The 23,063-nt window shown below is 43.8% G+C and overlaps 1 protein-coding gene across 1 annotated transcript in view; it reads right to left on the minus strand.

Annotated features, from left to right (window-relative positions):
* Positions 1–2,161: 2,161 nt before the first annotated feature.
* Positions 2,162–23,063, minus strand: part of myocd (myocardin) — an 89,944-nt gene continuing 69,042 nt past the window's right edge. Inside the window, exons 8-15 of the mRNA XM_078401814.1 lie at positions 21,697–21,953; positions 20,253–20,406; positions 13,873–14,907; positions 12,660–12,755; positions 10,734–10,862; positions 9,698–9,752; positions 6,498–6,596; positions 2,162–3,433 (exon numbers count right to left, since the gene is read on the minus strand). Of these exons, the coding sequence (XP_078257940.1) occupies positions 2,868–3,433; positions 6,498–6,596; positions 9,698–9,752; positions 10,734–10,862; positions 12,660–12,755; positions 13,873–14,907; positions 20,253–20,406; positions 21,697–21,953 (2,391 nt within the window). The 3' untranslated portion in view covers positions 2,162–2,867. The remainder of the gene's footprint in view (positions 3,434–6,497; positions 6,597–9,697; positions 9,753–10,733; positions 10,863–12,659; positions 12,756–13,872; positions 14,908–20,252; positions 20,407–21,696; positions 21,954–23,063) is intronic.

The raw sequence follows: 23,063 nt of genomic DNA on the forward strand, positions 1-23,063 counted from the left end.
GGGAAAGGGGAACGAGAGATATAGATGGTACTTAGATGAATGGAAGAGGAGAAAGGTTACTGCAGATAGGTGAGACTATGTAGTTGAGGTTACAATCTGATCAGTCGTGACCTTATTGAAAGCTAGAGCAGCTTTGATGGCCAGAACATATTCCTATTTTGTACCTTCATTTTCCTCACAAATAGATCGGGAATTTCTTTAAAAAGTTTGCTTTCCCAACATGCTGGAGATGCACTCATGGGTTGCAGAGAATCACCATATGAAAATCACGGCTGACGGAGCACGTGTTTGAAGGTGTCGGGATTAAGTGAAACCTGATGCCGCAGGGTGGATGCTATAAATATGGGCAGGGCGTGCTGCATTTGAATGTTGGTGATGACTGATTACAATTTTATCATGTTTCGCAATTCTTTGGTGCATGGGGTTCAATGTCAATGGAAAAGCTCTTTAGCCTTGCGAAGGTCATCAGTCATGGCTTGACTGGTAATTATGTGGCTTAATAGAATAACACAGGATTATGTTGCTTAAATGTTAAAGATGTACCGCGATGATCAAATATGCTTGTACACAAGGATTGTCAAAGCCCATTTACCTCATTTCATTTCTTGGCTGATTTGAGAACTGGAATCAGATGCACTCATTTACGAGAATAATATTCCAAGTATCCAAGTATTATTAAATTCAAGGCCATTTTAGAATAATAGTTATTGATTGAGTGAGTGCAGATGGAGTGCAGAAGCAAAGTAAGGGGCCCTTTGGTGTCTGATCCCATCTAACGTCAGAAGCTGATCAGATTAATGCCCAGTTAGTACTCGTACACCAGGTGTAGCAGGTTTTATTGAAGGAGATGAAGCTGCCAGGTCACTCTGCCCAAGTGTCATCTCGCATGCAAACCAAACTGCAAGCGTGCCATTGACCACAACAACCTCATGACTGACTGCGTAGGAAGGAACTGCAGGTGCTGGTTTACACCAGAGATAGACACAAAATGCTGGAGTAACTCAGCAGGACAGGCAGCATCTCTGGCTAAAATGGATGAAATTTCAGATCAAGACTCTTCTCTACCCGAAACATCACTCGTTCCTTCTACCCAGAACCGTTGCTTGTCCCACTGACTTACTCCAGCATTTTGTGCCCATCTTATGACTGACTTTGACTTCTTCAGAAACAGAGAACTTGGACAATGAAGTGCTCTTGAATGGATTGTAAAAATAATTATTCACTACAATTCCTATGAGTATGTAGAATTTTACTGACTATTTGAAGAAGTCCATGCATTCTTATTGAAACTGCAAGTAGCCGCCAAGGTAGCAAAGAAGCAAGGTAACAAGAAGGACAAAATAACGCAGGAAATAAATATTAATTAACTGCACAATACCTTTCAGATATACTTTTTATATTTTATAAACTAATAAGCAGGAGAATTGGACAATATTAATTTATATTATTACTATACATTTTAGCAAGAAAATCTTTCGCTAAAATTTCAGTCACATTTCAGAATATTGAACTGTCCAGAGATTTCAGAATAGTTAGCTGTTCCAAAAGGGCACATTGAAGTATTTTCACTGCAAATAACATTGCAAAAAGGGATATTATAAAATACAAAATGGTATGAAAATAATGCTTTTCTGAGCACTTCTTTAGTTTGAATAACATTTTCCAAAAATAAACTATGTTTCTTTACACTAAGACAAGGGTTGGAACGATGATCACCAGCGTTTTGCATGGTGTTGTTCCCTTTTAATTTAATACTTTATTTTCCAACTTAATCAGTTTGAGCCTGTGGGTTGCATGCCGGAAATATTTTAAACAGATCATGTTGGTCAATGTCGAAGTTTGCAAAAACAACCAAATCTAATATATCAAGCCCGATGCAGACCTGCTATTGTGCACTTGAGCTCGGGATTTATGTTCTCTGATCTATGCAGGAAATTTCACCTTCAGAGCCAGCGGGGAAAGCTTCTCTTCAGTTTCCTTTTGATTAAAAAATGCAATTGCACAATTTACTGCTTTTTGGAAAAAATTATGATCCTCATAATGGATGGAGGATGGCAGGAAATGTTTCCGCATTTTGTGCTAAACAAACCTCGCTGTCCTTGTTCCTACATTATCAGGTCAGCAAAAAGCAATAGAAATGCAAGAAACTACATTGCACAATTTTATAAACTCACTGATTTTATGCAAAATCCTATTATGTTTCTGCATGGAATGCCTTCTAACATTTTAATACCTAGCGGACATGAAAAACAGGCAAACGGTGACAAACTCTTCTACTTTTAATTGTGCAAAGTGAACAATAAAATATATTCACAATAACAAAAAATCAAATTGCATAAAGAAGGGTGATTTGCAAATGTGGTTCGGAAAAGACGCAAGTATTTTAATACTTTCTGTTATTCAGAATAGCAAATATCGCTTGCTTATTAAAGAATCTTTTTTTTTAATAAAAATTATAAAAAATCTTGCAAAAGTTATGAATAAATTTAAGCTATATACAAAAAAATGGGTGTTGTGTGCATAACGCCAAATGGAGAGTTGGCCAGTATATCTAACCTATATATTGCACCTGCCAATTTAGTCGGATTTCGAATTAAAGCAGGTGCCTCTGTTTTGTAGTGGGCTGCGTTCACTTTGCTTCTAGTAAAACACAGCAACACATAATTTTATGAAGCTTTCAACTCATTCAAACATTACCACATGCAATAACCACAGGGCAATCATCTTGTAAGCCAACTGCTGTTTTCCATTTACTTTACCGTTGCCAACATTGTCTTGAACACACAAACGGCACGCTTCCTTCCTATTTTGTTTTTGCTGTTTAAATGGCTTTAAATCTACCAGTAGTTTGTAGTCCCCTGAGCGCGTTACCACTGCAAGTTCATCGTTGTGTTTAAGTTCAGGTCTGTAACGTCCAGGAAGTCTGCAGAGAAGATGCTCGGGGTGGAGGAGCCAGCTGATCCAAAGCCGGCTGTTGAGCTGGGTGGCGTGAGATCCAACCAGTCCATATTCTCCAGGGGAGTTTCCGTAAGACCTAGGTTGATAACATGGCTATGTGTGGAAGAAGGTGACATCTGGGTCTCCATCGGTGAGAGAGGGTTTTCCAGGATGTCTCGAGCGTTCAGCATTTCTTCTCGGGAGTTGCTGGTGAAGCCCTCACCGATGCTGTCAAGTTGGGAATCCTCACTGCCAATTTTAAGCAGTGTAATATCACTTCCCCTGCTCAGAGAGCTGCGAGGGTTAAGGAGGGCTTCAAGTTGATTGTCACTGTTGTTGGCACAATGGTCAAAGGAGAGCTGGGGAGGAGACATGTGGTTGAAAGGACTTGATGAAGTCCTGTGCACAGTCGCAGTGGAGGCTCCTGATGAAACTGTGATTTGAGGCACTGGTTTCTGAGCACAATGGTGATCATTTTTGGCATTAGGTGGCATTTCTGAAAAGTAAACAGTTCTAATAAGCACATATTAGGAAATACACTGTTTTTATTTACTCTACAGAAAATATAGAACATGGGCAAAATTAATTTGATTTGGTGGAAAGTCTGCATTATAAAAGAATAATCTTTAGCGGAGTGAAACTACCTAAAAATATTATATACAAGATACATCTGCTCTATATAGACATCAGTAGCACAGCCTAATCAACAAATATATAGATAAATATAGATAAATGTGTGGTTATCCACTTTGGCGGCAAAAACAAAGAGGCAGATTATTATCTTAATGGTGTCAGGTTAGGTAAAGGGGAAGTGCAATGAGACCTTGGTGTCCTTGTACACCAGTCACTGAAAGTAAGCGTGCAGGTACAGCAGGCAGTGAAGAAAGCTAATGGCATGTTGGCCTTCATAACGAGAGGATTTAAGTATAGGAGCAAAGAGGTCCTTCTGCAGTTGTATTGGGCCCTGGTGAGACCACATCTGGAGTATTGTGTGCAGTTTTGGTCGCCTAATTTGAGGAAGGAAGGACGTCCTTGCTATTGAGGCAGTGCAGTGTAGGTTAACGAGGTTAATCCCTGGGATGGAGGGACTGTCATATGAGGAAAGATTGGAAAGACTGGGCTTGTATTTACTGGAGTTTAGAAGGATGAGAGAGGATCTTCTTGAGACGTATAAGATTATAAAAGGACTGGACAAGTTAAATGCAGGAAAAAAGTTCTCAATGTTGGGGAAGTCCAGAACCAGGAGCCACAGTCTAAGAATAAAGGGGAGGCCATTTAAAACTGGGGTGAGAAGAAACCTTTTCACCCAGAGAGTTGTGAATTTGTGGAATTCTCTGCTACAGAAGACAGTGGAGGCCAAATCACTGGATGAATTTAAAAGAGAGTTAGATAGAGCTCTAGGGGCTAGTGGAATCAAGGGATATGGGGAGAAGGCAGGCACGGGTTACTGATTGTAGATGATCAGCCATGATCACAATGAATGGCGGTGCTGGCTCCTCCTGCACCTATTTTCTATGTTTCTGTTTCTATGAATGCAGTTTGGAAAGCTTCTTGTTCAGTGTGGAATTTATTGCACTTATATACAGTATTCATTTCACTTGTATACAGTGCAATCAAGGAGGCTATTCGGCCCATTGCTCCATACTGACTTCAGCAGAGCAAACCCATTACTGCCAATACCTGGCTCCTTATTTGTCTGAAGCCTTGTAAATTATTCTCCCTCGTATGCTCATCAAACCCTCTGTCACTTCTTTTAGGAATGACTCACATTAAGGATAATTTACAGAAGCAAATTAAGCTACCAACACACCTGTGGCAAATGTGAGGAAACCTGAGCACAATTGGAAAACCCTTGCCGTCTCATGAGGAATGCAGTCAAGGCCAGGGTCAAACCTTGCTTGTGATTCAGTAGTACTGACCACCGAGCTACCCCAACAAAGCTATCTGCCTTCTTCTTGTGGTGGTCTGAGCCTTTTGCTTCACTCCTCAGGAAATATTTGGGCATAAGCTGTGTGATAACTCCAAGCAGTGGAGGCACTCAAGTCAAAGCAGGGACAATGTTGCCATCTGCTGCTCACTGCTGCCCACATAAGCAACTACGCACAATTTGAACCGGCCTTTGTGTCCACATTCAATCCCAACAAAGGAGATGCCACAGTCTAAGAATAAAGAGGAGGCCATTTAAAACTGAGGTGAGAAGAACCTTTTTCACCCAGAGAGTTGTGAATTTGTGGAATTCTCTGCCACAGAGGGCAGTGGAGGCCAATTCACTGGATGGATTTAAAAGAGAGTTAGATAAAGCTCTAGGGGCTGGTGGAATCAAGGGATATGGGGAGAAGGCAGGCACAGGTTACTGATAGTGGATGATCAGCCATGATTACAATGAATGGTGGCGCTGGCTCGAAGGGCCAAATGACCTCCCCCTGCATCTATTTTCTATGTCTCTATGTTTCTCTGCCATGTTCCTTGGCACCTCTCTCACAGGTCCTTCACCTGTGAGAGATGCTGGGAATGCTGTGTAGATGCTGGGAATGTGTTTTGAGGGACAGGGGCAAGCACAGGAACTGGGAAGTGAAACAGGAATTGGTGCTTTGTCCTGAAGTGTGAGTTGATGGTGATTTTGTTGTGAGTGGTGGAGCTATGTCCTGCACTCTACTCCTTTGCTGGAGCAGCCGATAGAGTTCTCTTCCAGTTTATTAGGGGCAGAAAATGTATCACTTCTGGAGATAATATGTACAAATCTGCCAGTAACCGAGGTTAACTTGTAGGCTTATTTGCCATTATCCTGATGACCACCTTTGTATGTGGCAGCATCAAGTTTAGTTTAGTTTAGAGTTACAGCGCAGAAACAGGCCATTCGGCCCACCTAGTGCTTGCCGACCACCGATCCCCGCACATGACACTATCCTGCACACTAGGGACAATTTACAATTTAACCTATAAACCTGTATGTCTTTGGAGTTTGGGAGGAAACTGGAGATCCTGGAGAAAACCCACATAGGTCAGGGGAGAACATACAAACTCTGTACAGGCAAGCCACCCGTAGTCGGGATCGAACCTAGGACTCCGGCATGGTAAGGCAGCAACACTACTGCTGCCCTATGCCGCCACTGTTATATAGAAACTCCTGCTATGAGAACACTAGATGCAACCATACTGAAATGTTATTGGTCGTCAGTGTTGTGTAGTGTAGGCTACTGAACAAATGTAGGTAAATAGATGATAGACACAAAGTGCTGGAGTAATTCTGGAGAAAAGGAACAGATGACATTTTGGGTCGAGACCCTTCTTCAGACATAGTCAGGTGAAAGGGAAATGAGAGATATTAACAGTGATATGGAGAGATATAGAACAAATGAATGGAAGATATACAAAAATGTAACAATGATCAAGGGAAGGTGGAGCCCACAATGGTCCATTGTTGGCTGTGGGCGAGGTGATAATTAGTTATACATACAATGATACTCAACAGGATGACAGTGAAACTAGTGCAACGACAAAGGGATGGTGGGAGAGGGGATACAAGGGTTACTTGAAATTAGAGAAATCAATACTCATACCACTGGGTTGTAAGCTGCCCAAGCGAAAAAGATGGTGCTGTTCCTCCAATCTGTGTTTGGCCTCACTCTGACAATGGAGGAGGCCCAGGACAGAGAAGTCTGAATGGGAATGGGAAGGGGAGTTAAAGTAAATGAAACTGCGTACAGATAAGTACAATGTTGAAATGGATGTAGTGGGCCAAAGTTGTCAGAGAATATTCCCTTAAGTTGTACCATCGGCGTTTAGCAGAGATATCAATGTGGATTTTTGACAAGTTAATCTTATGGTGGCCTGCACAAAACATCCTTGAAACTGAGCATGTCCTGTTCAGAATATTGGCCTCAGCATCTACATTTGCCAACAGGTACCAGGATGTTGCCTGACAGGTGGTGGGAAGGGCTCCTTCATGTACAGATGGGATCTCAAAACGACCCCTCATGTACAGATGGGGTCTCAAAGCTATCCCTCATGTACAGATGGTCTCAAAGTGATCCTTCATGTACAGATTGGGTCTCAAAGCTACCATGCACCTCCCTTCAGATGGGGAGAGGAAAATCAGCCACCTGCAACAGAATGAGAGTTTGCAAAACGTGATTTGGAAAGAGACATTCTGTTTTTTTAAGAATTTGTATTCTACAGGCTATTCCTCAGGACACACACTCGTGTCAACACCATCTGCACAATTACCAGTGAAAGACAATCTTTGGTCTGATTGAAAGCCACTTGGTTTCGTAGTGCAAGGAGCTCTCCAAGAATGAATACTGCAAATATCCCCAAGTTGAGGACCATGTTTGGAGGGATGCACTGAAGCATGGTGCAGTCAATGCAAAGGCTCCCTGGCATGTGGTTCTCCCAACAAAACACGCTGAGGAGCTGGCCATGAAACCCTATCGATAGTAAAGGAAATAATTTATATAATGGAAAGTGTAATGGGACATCCTGATGTACAATGTACTATTGGGAATGAACATAATGTGTCATAGATTCGTACAGTGCTACAGTGTGGAAAAAGGCCCTTTGACCCAGCTTAGAAACATAGAAAATAGGTGCAGGAGTAGGCCATTCGGCCCTTCGAGTCAGCACCACCATTCAATATGATCATGGCCGATCATTGAAAATCAGTACCCCGTTCCTGCCTTCTCCCCATACCCCCACAAATGTTCCAGCTGTTCTGGTCCCACTCGTCTGGGTTTGGCCCTTATCCCTCCAAACCTGTCCTATCCTTGTACATATCTAACTGTTTCTTAAACGTTGGGATAGTCTCTGCCTCAACTGCTTCCACTGGCAGCTTGTACTATACACCCACCACCCTCTGTGTGAAAAAGTTACCCCTCAGATTCTTATTAAACCTTTTCCCCATCAACTTAAACCTATGTCCTCTGGTCCTCAATTCACCTACGCTGGGCAAGAGACTCCGGTTATGAACAATGACTTAGTAATGTACTATTTTATATATGTGCAAATTCTATGACTTTATCCGTTGAAATATGGATCTTCCACGAGTTCCCACTAACTGGCCTGAAGATGACTCAAACCTTCTTTGAATAACCACCAGATCAGCACCCTGAAACCCAAACCTACCTCCCTCCAGGCTAGTAGTTGTGCATGGTGGCCTAGAACTGACAATATCCAATGTTCCCTGATTAGATATATGCTCCTACCACCTATTAAGTTTGCAAAGATGACACAGTGTCATAGAATTGTTAAGACCCTGTCCTGATCTCAAGGTCACAACTGCTGTGCCTGAATCTAAGTGTTCTACTGAGTTAATTGCCTGAGTTGTTATTTTCCTAAATGGGAAAGATTAACTTGAGAGATATTGTTTTGTTTGGAATGGAATCTGAAGGAGAAAGTTAATTGAGGTGTATAAAATTATGCGGGACATACAGGACAAATGTAATTGCCTTCTCTGACAGGTCAAAAACCAGGCAGCAAAGATTGAAAATAATTGGCAGAAGAATAGAAAGAGAATGAGGACAAGGACAAGGTTTCCCCACTGCACTCAGACAGAGGCGGGGTTGGACTTTGTCATCTGTGGTGGCAGAACCCTCACACCACTCAAAGTATCTGGATATGAACCTGAACACCTGTGACTAGCAAGATTGTGGACCAAGATTATTAAGGGGTTGGACACGTTAGAGGCAGGAAACATGTTCCCAATGTTGGGGGAGTCCAGAACAAGGGGCCACAGTTTAAGAATAAGGGGTAGGCCATTTAGAACTGAGATGAGGAAGAACTTTTTCAGTCAGAGAGTTGTGAATCTGTGGAATTCTCTGCCTCAGAAGGCAGTGGAGGCCAATTCTCTGAATGTATTCAAGAGAGAGCTAGATAGAGCTCTTAAGGATAGCGGAGTCAGGGGGTATGGGGAGAAGGCAGGAACGGGGTACTGATTGAGAATGATCAGCCATGATCACATTGAATGGTGGTGCTGGCTCGAAGGGCCGAATGGCCTCCTCCTGCACCAATTGTCTGTTGTCTATTAAGTGCTGTTGATGTCAATATTAACAGGGTTTGTTCAATCTTAGAGACTGGCAGTCATTCCTGCCAAACTAGCACCTTGGGGCAGCACGGTGGCACAGCGGCAGAGTTGCTGCCTTTACAGCGCCAGAGACCTGGTTTTGATCCTGCTATGGGTGCTGGCAGTTCGGAGTTTGTACGTTCTGCCTGTGACTGCGTGGGCTTTCTCCGGGTGCTCCGGTTTCCACCCACACTCTAAAGATTTGCAGGTTTGTAGGTTAATTGGCTTCTGTAAATTGGCCCTAGTGTGTGGGATAGAACTAGTTGATCGTGGTTGGTGTGGACTCAGTGGGCCAAAGGGTCCTTTTCCATGCTGTGACTGCAAACTAAACCAGGAAGAATAATGGCCTAAATTGTCTCATTTCAACACAAGTTTACAGCGATTCTATAATTTGATGTAATTGCAACATAAATGCAACGCAAGAGACTGTGCAGTCAAATCATTATGTTCCTTCATTTGCTAAAATCTAAATCACAACGGGGTAAAGATATACAATATCTGTTTGCCAAACTTGGTAAGTTTAGACCAAGTAGATTATGGTAACGTTTGTCTTAACTAATAAAAGGAAGAGGAAATTTGATACTGTTCCCTATTATCCAATCTGAAGCCGCAGTGGTAAAGCAGACATTTATAGAATTTCAAAAATGAAAATTAAAAATGTTCCTCTTTTCAAGTATGTATCGTACATGTAAGAAGCCTCACCTCCACTCTCAATAAGCACATCCAGCAGGTCATCCATCTGGCTTCTAGTCATTTGCTGTAGATAAACAAGAGTAGACGTAGTAAAGTAGGACTCAAAGGTCAGCTGTCTCAATTGCAATATTACCAATTTCACCATTATTCATTTCTCACACTGTCAAAATTCAATTCAAATTTTTTAAAAAACATCAGAATGTAAAAAGTCACCCCCCCATCAATAATTTCATTTGGATCAAATTATTACTTAGAATATTCTCATCTTAACATCTTTCCCCTTATAAAAAAAAATCCCAATAACTAATAAAGGAGTTTTAGTGTGACTGTGGTGGATAAACATTCACCAAAAACCAGCAGAAAAATAATTGAACATTTCATCTGTGAAACTTAAGAGAAGCATGACGGCACAAATCTGCAAATATCCAAGGTTTCTGAAGCAGGGTCTCGACCCAAAACATCACCCATTCCTTCTATCCAGAGATGCTGCCTGTTCCGCTGACTTACTCCAGCATTTTGTGTCTCTCTTCGGTGTTTAACCAGTTCCTTCTTGCACTATCTGGCTCTCCTTCCTTCAGTATTGTTGGACTCATGTTTCTACCATCTATTAAGCATGCAAAAAACAGCTCGTAGCATCATAGAATTGTTAAGGCACAGGATATGTCCAATTCTGGCTTATACGGTCTTCTGGAAGAAACCTATTTAGTTGCGCTCCTTCCCCAAAGACTTGTAAATTATTCTTTCACAAATGCCTTTACAATTCCCGTTTTGAAAGATCTAATGAACATGTTTTTTTACCTTTCAAACAGGAGGTGTGTTGCTGATGATAATGCTGTTTCGCCCAAGGCTGCTTCCCCACCACATGTACATTGTGCTGCCTAACCCTCAGACCAATTGCTCATGGGGATTCTAGCCCTGATCTACCAAATCTCTTCTCAACCTTCTTCGTTGCAAGAACAATAACCCGGCTTCTCCGTTTAACCTGTTTGCTATAAAGTACGCACTAGTTTACAATCGCTAACATGATAAAGTACAATTAGCTCACCTGTTTCACAGCATCTTCATAGGATGGAGGTTGTTTGATCTTGCTAAGGGTTGGATTTGAGTTACAGAAGGAAGCACCGTTGATGACAAACTTTTGACCAACTTGATTTGGAGAATTAGAGACATTCATCTACATTAAATGATCAACAGAAACATATGGTGACAATGAATAAATGTTGCTAGTTTTTTTAGCTTAAAAATGTTCACCAGCTTAAATTTACAGAGGCTGCAGAAGGTAATCTCACCGGATTCAAACTGTGACAGATCAGCATATTTCTTCCCGCAATACAAGGCATGCATTTTACCAAAGGTGTCGTTTGTGCATTTACCATCCATTAGTTATTGCTGCATTTAGTGAAAATCTCCAAATTTATAAATCTCATATTTCTAAATATGATAACTACCAAAAGTCAGGTTGTGGTAAAAGGAAGAATTTAACAGCTGGATCCACTTAATTTCTCTCAAGGACAATGGCAGAAAAACCACAGAGAAAATAAGAACAATAAACAGATTCATGCCATCCTACAGACATGTTTATTATATCGTGGGAGGAAGTAATAGCTTCTCATCTATGAGATTACCTTCCATGTACCTCTTACATCTCCTTTATATGATATTCCAATTGAGGTCTCCTGATAAATTAACATTCATGGCGATCGAGTGCAGGTAACTGCCTTTTAACCTGGTAGCAAAGCTCTACTAAAACCCACACATAATCAGAGAATCACAGTACATTTACTACACAAAAAGAGGCCTTAGGCCTTGGTACAACTGCACACAAGGTGCTACTCAACCTAATCTCGTCTTCCTGTTCTTGAACCATAACCTCGAGGTCATGGCCCTTCAGGTACTGCTTACATAGAAAGAGAGGCTTTATCAGACAGGCAATTACAGACTCTTACCATGCTCTAAATATTTTCTTCTCTAGTTTGTCTATCAATAATTTCAATCAATACTCTTCTGTTTATTGATCCCTTTGCCAAGGAAAATTGGTCCTCTCCTTGCATTGACTTGGCTCTTTGTATTTCTACATACCTCCAACAAATCACCCCTCAGCCTGGTATGTTCCAATATAAAGAATGAAGATGGGTCTCTACCCGAAATGTCACCCATTCCTTCCATCCAGAGATGCTGCCTGTCTCGCTGAGTTACTCCAGCTTTTTGTGTCTATCTTTGGTGTAAACCAGCATCTGCAGTTCCTTCCAACACATAAAGAATCCTAGCTTGTCCAACCTTTCTTCAAAGCTAAACGTTTCTAGCCCTGGCAACATCCTCTTTAATCTCCTTTGCACTCTCTTCCTGTGCAATCACATCTTAATACTAGAGCTGATGTGGCTATTTTTGTCAACATATCAAACACATGTCCTTGCATTTCACAGGTGAGAGTGTGAGGTGAGCGTACGAGGCGAGCGTGCAAGGCGAGCGTGCAAGGTGAGTGTGCAAGGTGAGCGTGCAAGATTACTGCTCAGCCCCTTGAACAACTGTTGTGATGGAAGCAGTGTTTTCACCAATACCTTGTTATTTCATGCAGATGATAGCTGTGATCGTCACCTAGAAATATAGAAAATAGGTGCAGGAGTAGGCCATTCGGCCCTTCGAGCCTGCACCGCCATTCAATATGATCATGGCTGATCATCCAACTCAGTATCCCGTACCTGCCTTCTCTCCATACCCTCTGATCCCTTTAGCCACAAGGGCCACATCTAACTCCCTCTTAAATATAGCCAATGAACTGGCCTCAACTACCTTCTGTGGCAGAGAATTCCACAGATTCACCACTCTCTGTGTGAATTCCACAGATTCACCACTCTCTGTGTGAATTCCACAGATTCACCACTCTCTGTGTGAATCGACTCTCTGTGACACATCGACCTTACAGTGTGCATAAAGGTAATCTCTAGTTTAGTAAGCCCTGTACAATAAATACCTTCCTGAGGATCTGCTGCCGTATTATATGTTGCTGCAGTTGCTGCTGGAATTGAGGACTGCTGTTCTTCTGCTGAGGATCCTGTCCCTTTGAACCCTAAATAGTAAGATCAGTGAAGGGACATGTATCATTCCAGCACAATTCATTAACCAAATGACAACATTATAACATTCATACTGACTAAATATTGACACTTACACTAGTTACTACCCCTTAACATGCAGCTAACATGTAAAATCAGTTCCTATTTCTATTCAATAATTTACGGTGAGATACCAATTAACAATTGAATAGTAAAGCATTAAAGGAAAGAAAACTGCAGGTGCTGGTTTAAATCGAAGGTAGACATAAAATGCTGGAGTAAGAAGGGTCTCGACCCAAAACGTCACCCATTCCTTCTCACCAGAGATGCTGCCTGACCCGCTGAGTTACTCCAGCTTTTTGTGTCTACTTTTGAAGCATTGAAGCTTGCCTGAAGCAGCTTGTCTACTTATCATATTATAAACAATGGCATCTGTGATCTTGCCAAGCGATGATTAATAGTTAGTCATAAAATGCTGGAGTAACTCAGCGGGTCAGGAAGCATCTCTGGAGATGGGAAGGGAAAGGTCAAAACCCTTCTTCAGAATGAGAGCTAGGGGGAAGGGAAATTAGAGCTATGAAAAGGTTCAGAACAAATCAGGGGCGGCCACAGATGACCATGGGAAGTATGGAGTCCATAATGGCCCATTGTTGCCTGGGGGGATGTGCTACTGAGAGGGATGAAATGATGTGAGCAGTGGAACTGGTAGGGTGACTGGGGTGGACGAGGAGTGGAGAGGAGGGGGTAGGGAATGCAGGGGTTACATGAAATTAGACAGATCAATATTCATACCACTGGGCTGTAAGCTGCTCAAGCAAAATATGAGGTGCTGTTCCTCCAATCTGCATGTGGCCTCACCATGACAATGGAGGAGGCCCAGAAAGGTCAGTGTGGGAATTGGAAGGAGATTTAAAACGTTTGGCACTGGGAGATTGTGTAGGCCAAGACAGACTGAGTAGGTGTTCGCCCAGTCAGTGTTTGGTCTCACTGATATATAGGAGTCCACACAGTGATCAACATTGCTGGTGTAGACGGTTTCCTTCTGTAACCGCTGGTGGTATAAGTGGCAGGGACTGAGATAACATTTAAAATCCCAAATACTCTGCATTTCAGCGCAGGTTTGAGGTTTACCTGTATCTTGAGCTGAGCGTTGCAAGCTGGAATGGACTGAAGCTGCTGGGGTGAGCCACTCCGCCCATCTACGTTTGGTGGGGCGGGTGAGACGGGCAGAAGGAAGTGGTTGCTTGGAGATGGTGGAAGGTTGGCGTGCTGCGGACTGCCGGTGAGGGCTCCCAGAGGAGAATGTTGCGGTGAGCACTGCGGGCTGAGGAACGGCGGCGACCTCACTGTGGCCTCTCCACACGCCTGACTGTTGCCCACGCCCGCCTTGTGTGGCGTGCCGCACGTATTCAAGCTCTCCGTGGAACTGTTGCTGGAGGTGGAGGAGACCATTGGCGTCACACTCCGGTCGTTTACCTGTTGGGCCGCGAACGGGCAGCTGGACATCAGGTTCTCCTGCTTCACGGACACGCTGAACAGCGGCTGAGCCGACGGATGCAGGTCATGCAGGTTGTTCCTCTTCTGTTTCTGAAGCTGGATCTTCAGTTCCTCCACCTGCTTCTGCTCCATGTGAAGCTTCCAGGTCAGCTCCTCGATGACCTTCTGCTTCTCCATCAGCATCTTGTCCCTCTGAGTGTCGAAGCCCTCCATCTCCGCGTGCATGCTGCCCCCATTCATGCTGCCCATCAGGCTGTCCTCGGCGCTCAGCTGAGCGGGCGACGGCTGGAGTCCGAGCTGCGGGGATGGTACGGGCACGTCGCTGAAGCTGTCGGGCAAACCGCTCAAATCCGATCCCGTCACGGACAGGTCGGACGATGCCGGGGAAATGGGAGGGGTGGAGCTGGTGCTGCCAAACTGGTAGAAGCCGTTGGTCAGCACGGTGGTGGCCGTCTGAGTCTGAAAGCTCGACAGGGAAGTGATGGGGGCCATGGGGAACGGTGCGGTGGTCATCTCGCTGAGCGAGCTGGACAAGGTAGTGCTGGTGCTGCTGGTTGGCATGCTGTTGCTGCTGGACTCCTGGAACGGTTTCAGCCTCTTCATCAGGGCCGTCTTTGTGCCAGACACTGGAAGGCCTCGTATTCTCAGCTGCTGCCTCAACTCAGATACCTGCAAGAGATAACAATTAAACAACACATGATCACACCAAGTCCTCATTATCTACAAGGGATAGGACTAGGGTTGCCAACTTTCTCACTCCCAAATAAGGGACAAGGTGATGTCACCGCCCCGCGCCATTGACCTCACCCAGCCAGCGGCCACATGATCCCGCTCCACCAATGGCGGCCGCTCGGGCTGGGAAGCGGGTTGCTACACAACCTCCATTAGGCGGCGCCCGGGCCTACACTGTCCAGGACTACAGTGGCCCCTGGCCTACAGTGTCCGGGCCTACAATGGCCCCTGGGCTACAGTGTCCGGGCCTACAGTGTCCGGGCATACAGTGTCCGGGCCTACAAGGCTGTCCGTGCCTAATACAGGATAAGGGTGGTTCCGTATGGGACAAACCAATTTAGCCCAAAATACGGGATGTCCCGGCCAATACGGAACAGTTGGTAACCATAGATAGGATACAGACTTCCCACAGATAACAAAGATCATGGATACTGCTAAGACTGCCTCCTTCAGATGTAACACACCCACCAAACAAACAGAATGGCCTACAATGTTCTAAAAGTGTTAACACAAATCAATAAAATCTTTAATTCATAAAACATTTAAACTTTTCTAGGAAATTATACTGGCTAATAAATTCCATTTAAACTTACAAGCAGTGATATGCTTTGAAATCATAAAGTTGAACTGTGTAAATAAAGACCACACTCCATTACTACAGTGCACTGCAACAGGATATTTGCCACTGATCAGCTTCCTTATACAGACTTGGGTTCCTCAGTGTGTACACGTGTGTAGATGTATTAGTTTGAGAAACACTTGGGTTGGAGCCAAGGGCCGGCCTCAGGATCAGACAGTACCTCCATGGACAAGGAGAACTTATTGTCCACAAACACAGCTTTAAGCAGGCCAAGTGATACAATGAACATGAAAAGATTTTTATGACAGCCTTCCTGACCGCCAGCTATCCCAATGCACCTTCCAGTAGTTTCAGTGAAGTTTATAGAACAACTGTTGGCCAAACCACTGAGGTCAACTCTCCAACTCTGCTTCTGAATATCAACAGCTCCAACTTTGCAGCACTCCCACAGGACCCTGCTGGAACTCTGCCTAGACGTTTCCACTCAAGTCCCCAAAGGGGGAAGTTAATCCACAACTTTCTAACTCAAAGTGCTTCCAACTGAACCAATGAAGTACAACTTGCGTAATACTTTCAAAGTATAATGTCTCTTGTTTTTTTAAGCTAAAGAAAGGAGTGGTATTTATATGGCAGTTTAATCACATTTTTTGGGAAATGTTTCAAAGCGCTTCCAGAAATTGCTTTTGAAGTGCAGTCACCATTGTTATGAAGGAAAAGATGGTAACAAACACCTGCTTTGACATAGTCATAGAGTGTGTCAACAGGCCCTTCAGCTCAACTTGCCCACACCGACCAACATGTCCCATCTACATTAGTCCCACCCGCCCGCGTTTTGCCCGAAACCGTCCAAACCTGTCCTATTCCATGTACCTGTCTAACTGTTTCTACATTTTGGGATAGTCCCTGCCTCAACTACCTCCTCTGACAGTTTGTTCCATACTCCAACCACCCTCTGTGTCGAAAAGTTATCCCACAGATTCCTATTAAATCTTTTCCCCTGCACCTTAAACCTATGTCCTCTTGTCCTACTCTGGGCAAGTGACTCTGTGCATCTACCCGATCTATTTCTCTCATGATTTTATACATCTCTATAAGATAACCCAGCAACCTCCTGCGCTCCATGGAATAGAGACCCAGTCTACTCAACCTCTCCCTATATTTCAGGCCCTCTAGACCTGGCAACATCCTCGTAAATCTTCTCTGTACCCTTTCCAGCTTGACAATATCTTTCCTATAACATGATGCCCAGAACTGAACACAATACTCTAAATGTGGCCTCACCAACGCCTTGTACAACTGCAACATGACCTCCCAACTTCTATACTCAATACACTGACTAACGAAGGCCAATGTGCCAAAAGCCTTTTTGACCACCCTATCTACCTGCGACTCTACCTTCAAGGAACCATGCACCTGCACTCCTAGATCCCTCTGCTCTACAACACTCCCCAGAGCCCGACCATTCACTGTGTAGGTCCTGCCCATGTTGGACTTCCCAAAATGCATCACCCCTTGGTGTTAAATTCCATCAACCATTCCTCAGCCCACCTGGCCAATCGATCCAGATCCTGCTGCAATCTTTCACAACCATCTTCACTATCTGCAAAACCACCCACTTTTGTATCATCAGCCCACAACAATTGCACAAAAGGCAAAAGGACAAGGAAACAAGCCACCTTCTCATCTGCAGGAGAGGGAGCCTGGCCCCATGCAAAACAGGGCGCATGGGAATCGTGGACCTCAGGTGGAAGAGGGAGTGTATTATTTATCTTGCCAAAAACTATGTTGTGGACACTCAGTTCTCATGATCCATGAGTTTACTGCCTGCTACGGAGGCCGGCCCTAATGCGTTGCAGGGAGAGCAGGAGTCAGTGCCTGGTGTTGGAGAGGAACTGCTGGAACAGGGGCCCAGTGTGGTACAGGGAGGCCAGGAACTGGGGCCCAGTGTGGTACAGGGAGGCCAGGAACTGGGGAAGCAGTGGGTGGGAGGGAGGGAGGGAATCAGCACTCAGAGGGAATGAACCAGATGTTGAACTATTAGGATTTCCTCACGATCAGACCGTGGATTATCAGGTTTTTGCTGTAGTTTGTAATCCAGCGTCTGGTTTAGAGTATCGTTGAGATGTGTGATTAGGGTACCAGCAGATGGAGCCCCTTTCAAGACACATTGTTCAGTTCAATCAGCTGATTTCAGATTTACTCTCAGTTGCATTTTGTAAATTAAAAGAATGCTAAAAATGATACAAAATATTGAATTAATTTTTGAGTGTGCAAGGTTCCAGTAATGTATTTACTTGCCAGTCATAACTGAGCAGCATAACTAACTACCCAAGATGAATGACTTGCACGTGACTTAGAACTGCTGACATGCCCCAGCCCTTGTTCTGTGCGCGTTCCGTGTGCGGTATCAGCTAAACATTGTAACCTGCCCACTAAGAACACTTAATGACACAGCCAACAATGCTCTGCCTGGCTTGGTCAGAACTAACTCCTGCAGCTTTGCAAGGACTGACAGTTAGGTAGAGACAAAGGCATAAGTGATAAAGCTCATATTAATCATATGCTGTCAGATCATGCTATTCCCATTCTCATTTCATTCTACTTTCAGCAGACAACACACGTGCTGAAATGCCTGCTTATTTTATCAGCTACACAGCTGATGAAACATAATTAGTTCTATATTTAATGTATGGGATAACATGGAGTGCACGAGATATGCCAGCAACATTAAATAAAACTTCTCGAACTTCAAGTAACCCTTGCTTTCCCTCTCTCTCCATCCCTCCACCTTCCTAGTTCTCCGACCAGTCTGACTGTCCCCCTGATTACATTTTATCTCTGTGTGCTTTGTCGTCACCTTCTCCCGGCTAACAATGATCCTACATTATCCTTGAACCACATCCACTTTGATGTCTCATTTTCACACCTTACACTTCCTTATCTCTGTGTCTCCTGCTCCTCTGACGCTCAGTTTGAAGAAGGGTCTTGACCCAAAACATTACCCATTCCTTCTCTCCAGAGATGCTGCCTGACCCGCTGAGTTACTCCAGCAATTTGTGTCTATCTTCGGTGTAAACCAGCATCTGCAGTTCCTTCCTACACAGAATGCAATGTCACATGCAAACTCATTGCACAACTGCACTGCAGCTTGCAGCATTCATTTTTAGGTGCAGGACATGCATACACTGTCTGCTGCAACTTCTAACACTGCCAATGTAAAGCTTGCTGAAAATGGAATATGACTGCCCTCATATTCCATCTGCTTATGTATCCTTTTGTGCCCACAACTGAGAATATCAGTGTACAGCATGTAGACACAAAATGCTGGAGTAACTCAGCGGGTCAGGCAGCATCTCAGGAGAGAAGGAATGGGTGACGTTTTTGGGTCAAGACCCTTCTTCATTTTGTGCCTACCTTCAATTTGAACCAGCATCTGCAGTTATTTTCCTACACAATATCGATATATCTGTATGAATCGCAAGTGGAGCGAGACACAACTAATCACAGGAAATAACAAGACATTTACATGTACAGGTTACACAGGGGAACACCTGGAGAAAACAAGGAAATGTAGGTGATGTAATTGTAGGACAAGCTCAGACAGATCAAGTACAACATTTTAGTAGAGTTTCGTCTTGCCTCCGTGGCACCTGGAAACACAGATGTGTTGACACTTCAGTATTCAACAAGAATTGTGAAGGGATATAGCAGCACAGTAATGCCCAATGCATCGCTGGCTACGTTATCTATATTTATTTAGATTTGCTTTGGAGATGCAGTATGGAAGCAGGCCCTTTGGCCCATTGAGTCCACACTGAGCCATTCACACTAGTTCCATGTTATTCCACTTTTGCATCCACAAACACACAAGGGCAATTTACAGAGGCCAATCTATCTACAAACCCACATCATTATATTATGTACAACAATTTATTTATATATCAGTCCCGAATCCAAATCAGTCTGAAGAAGGGTCTCGACCTGAAACGTCACCCATTCCTTCTCTCCTGAGATGCTGCCTGACCTGCTGAGTTACTCCAGCATTTTGTGAATAAATACCTTCAATTTATTTATATAATCTATATATAATTGGTTGCATTAAAAAGTATTTCCATGCAGAGAAAAAAATGAAATACTGTAAAAGAGTATGTGGATTTCCAAATTCCCGGCCGAAATCACTCCTGTGTGTGGTGCGTAACAAACAAACCCTTCGAAGGGTCTAGACCAGAAACGTCACCCATTCCTTCTCTCCAGAGATGCTGCCTGTCCCGCTGCGTTACTCCAGCATTTTGTGTCTATCTCTGGTTTAAACCAGCATCTGCAGTTCCTTCCTGCACACAAACCCTTCAATCCTCTCATTCGGCAAATAGCACAGCTCACTGGCATTGATATTTGAAGAGGATCTTCCAATCCCCTGACACAAGAACTGTGGGAAATCGGTCAAATTCCCAGGTGCCTGAAACGTAATTCAAATTCCTCTCTCAATCCACTCACCCTATGGGAACCTCAATGCAAACCTTCAAAATGTAATCTGCAACAACATGAATCAATATGAAGCGGGATGTCTGGATGTAACCCAAGTGCACTTTTAGAATCTGAAAGGTAATGCATTGCTTTCATGACGCATTTGAAATACAATGCGATTCAAGTTAGATTTTATGTGCACATCAGCGTTTTTAATTACACATGAGTGTGAATGTACCTTGAAATCATCCAGATTGGATGGAAGAGGTCCTGGCTTCAAAGGGCAGCTGGTGGTTTGACCTGATATTGTGGACCTCACAGGAGAGAGGCTGTTGCCTGGCATGGTGGTGGCTGATGTGCACGTGTTTCTGGAAATCTGATCACCCGACTGCCTGTAAAAAGCATTCAAAATATTTATTTCATCTAGATGAACATATTCGGATATTGCAGTATTCGCCCCCTGCCCGAGGATGGTATCAGCAGTTGTGTCGGAAACATTCAAGCAGCTTTCCTTTCAGCAGTCAACCTGCCGATCAATGTCCATCCTGTGCCCTGTTGAACAGCTGGGGACCCGCACGGCGCTTCAAGCCCCAGGCGCGGCGCGGACTTTAACATTGGCAGCTGCGATCCTTTGCCGAGGATCGACTGTGGAGAGCTGTGGAAAGGGCCTGTGGACTTTAACACCGTGAAGCCACTGGTAGCTTCGCTGGTAAGGAGTGGCCGATTCGGGAGCTCCAATACCAAGGAGAGTTTCAATCCATCCCGATGCTGGAGATTTGATCATCCCGACGTGAGTGCTTGGACATCGGACCGTCGGCAGCGGCGACTGCGGACGGTTCAACAGCCCCAGACCACGGGTGAACAAAGAGGAAGATGATTGAACTTTATTACCTTCCATCACAGTGAGGCATGTGGAATCCGCTGTGGTGGATGTTTATGTTAAATGTTATTTTATGTGGCTGTGTGTCTTGTTGCTTTTTACTTGGTATGGCTGTATGGCAACTCAAATTTCACTGTACCTTATGGTACATGTGACAATAAATTAATCTTGATTCTACTGTGCACTAGCAATTAATACATTGCCAACAAGATAACCATTGAAACAAAAACAAACTCAGCCAACCTCAATTACTGAATTGGAATTTGTTTGAATTGTATTCTAACTTTTAATATTTCAGAAGGCTAAGGAGCAAACAATGCAGAAAGGGAACAATTTGGCCTTGACTGCTCACACTAAATGTGTGCTGGATGACACCATTGCAGGTCCTTCTTGGTTTTTGAACACCAATGCACTGATCCCTGTTTATTCATGTGAGTGGGTTAGTGGAATGAATAGAGATGGGTCTGAAGAGGGTCTCGACCCGAAACGTCACCCATTCCTTCTCTCCAGGGATGCTGCCTGTCCCGCTGAGTTACTCCACCATTTTGTGTCTACTATCGATGGGTGTTCGGCGGTGAACTTGGGCTGAAGTGTCTATGACTGTGCTGTATAATTCCATGTACTAGGACAGGTACATGGATAGGGTAGGTTTGGAGGGATATGGGCCAAACGCGGGCAGGTGGGACGTGTAGCTGGGACATGTTGGCCGGTATGGGCAAGTTGGGCCGAAGGGCTTGTTTCCACGCTGTATGTCTCTATGACTATCACTCTATACAAGTAGGTAAGGCTTTAGTCTACTCACTTGAGAGGAGTAGAGAGAATATTTTGATAGTTGTATTGATGTTGCTGGTGATGTTGTTGTTGGCTTAATATCTGCAGTTGGAGGAAGAGTTGTTGCTGTTGGAGCAGTCTGGCGTAGGCTGAGTCCATCGGAGGGAGAGACTTCTCTGGTTTCTGATCTGGTGGAATGTACTGATGATACTTCAGTTTCTTCACCTTTGGCTTTGTGTCCTTTGGCTTCTTGTGCCGCTGGCTCTTCCCATCTGATGATGGCTTAGTCTAATTTTAATGGAAGAGATGAAAGGGAATATTTAATCTCATTTCAAGCAGTGCATTGTTTAGTAGACATAGTCAAGCATTAAGAGCTGTGGCTTTTCTTCCTTATTGTTCCTTCTACTGATTTCAGCACAAAAAAAATAAGTCCATCTGCAGTAAAGCTTGGAGGTATATACTGAAATCTGGGAATCTAGTTTGCTTTTTAATGTAGCTGCTTATAGGTATTCAGAATACAATTTACACCATAATTGCAGTGGGTTTTATGCACTAAAATGGAATGCCTGGCATGGTGGTGTGCTTATGTCTAATCTCAGGGGACAAGCTTCGCAATTCTTTAGCACCTTCACACCAAAGCTAACTTTATGTTGTACAAGGTGGACATTAAAGAGTGAACTGAATCCGAGACGATGCAAAGTGAGTCCGACTCATCAGATGTTACAAGTCTGGTGTTTACCACAACTTCCCCCTGATGTTCTTCATTCCCGCCCCCATCAGTTGCCGCGGAATGCCTCACTCTGCCCCTGGCCTTTTGTGCAAGTGTTCTCTTGTATTTTCATCTCCAGCTGCTAATGCAAAAGTACTTTGTATTTTTCAAGCAGCTTCTCATGTCTGAAATGCTAATTCATGGATGTAATTCTGATTTTTTTAGAATAGAAATTAAATAATATTCGCCGTTAGAAAAGGATGAGGGAGGACAACCTCCACAATATTCTATAGAGTTCAGTTTAATTTAGTTTCATGTCACGTGTACCGAGGTACGGCAAAAAGCTTTTGTTGTGTGCTAACCAGTCAGCAGAAAGACCATACATGATTACAATCGATCCATATACAGTGTATAGATACATGATAAGGGAATAAATGTTGCTGTCGGAATAGACAATGGACAATAGGTGCAGGAGTAGGCCATTCGGCCCTTCGAGCCAGCACCACCATTCAATGTGATCATGGCTGATTTTTCACAATCAGTACCCTGTTCCTGCCTTCTCCCCATACCCCCTGACTCCGCTATCATTAAGAGCTCTATCTAGTTCTCTCTTGAAAGCATCCAGAGAACTGGCCTCCACTGCCTTCGGAGGCAGAGAATTCCACAGATTTACAACTCTCTGACTGAAA

This window comes from Rhinoraja longicauda, chromosome 6 (assembly GCF_053455715.1).
Source record: "Rhinoraja longicauda isolate Sanriku21f chromosome 6, sRhiLon1.1, whole genome shotgun sequence".
NCBI classification, from domain to species: Eukaryota; Metazoa; Chordata; class Chondrichthyes; order Rajiformes; family Arhynchobatidae; genus Rhinoraja; species Rhinoraja longicauda.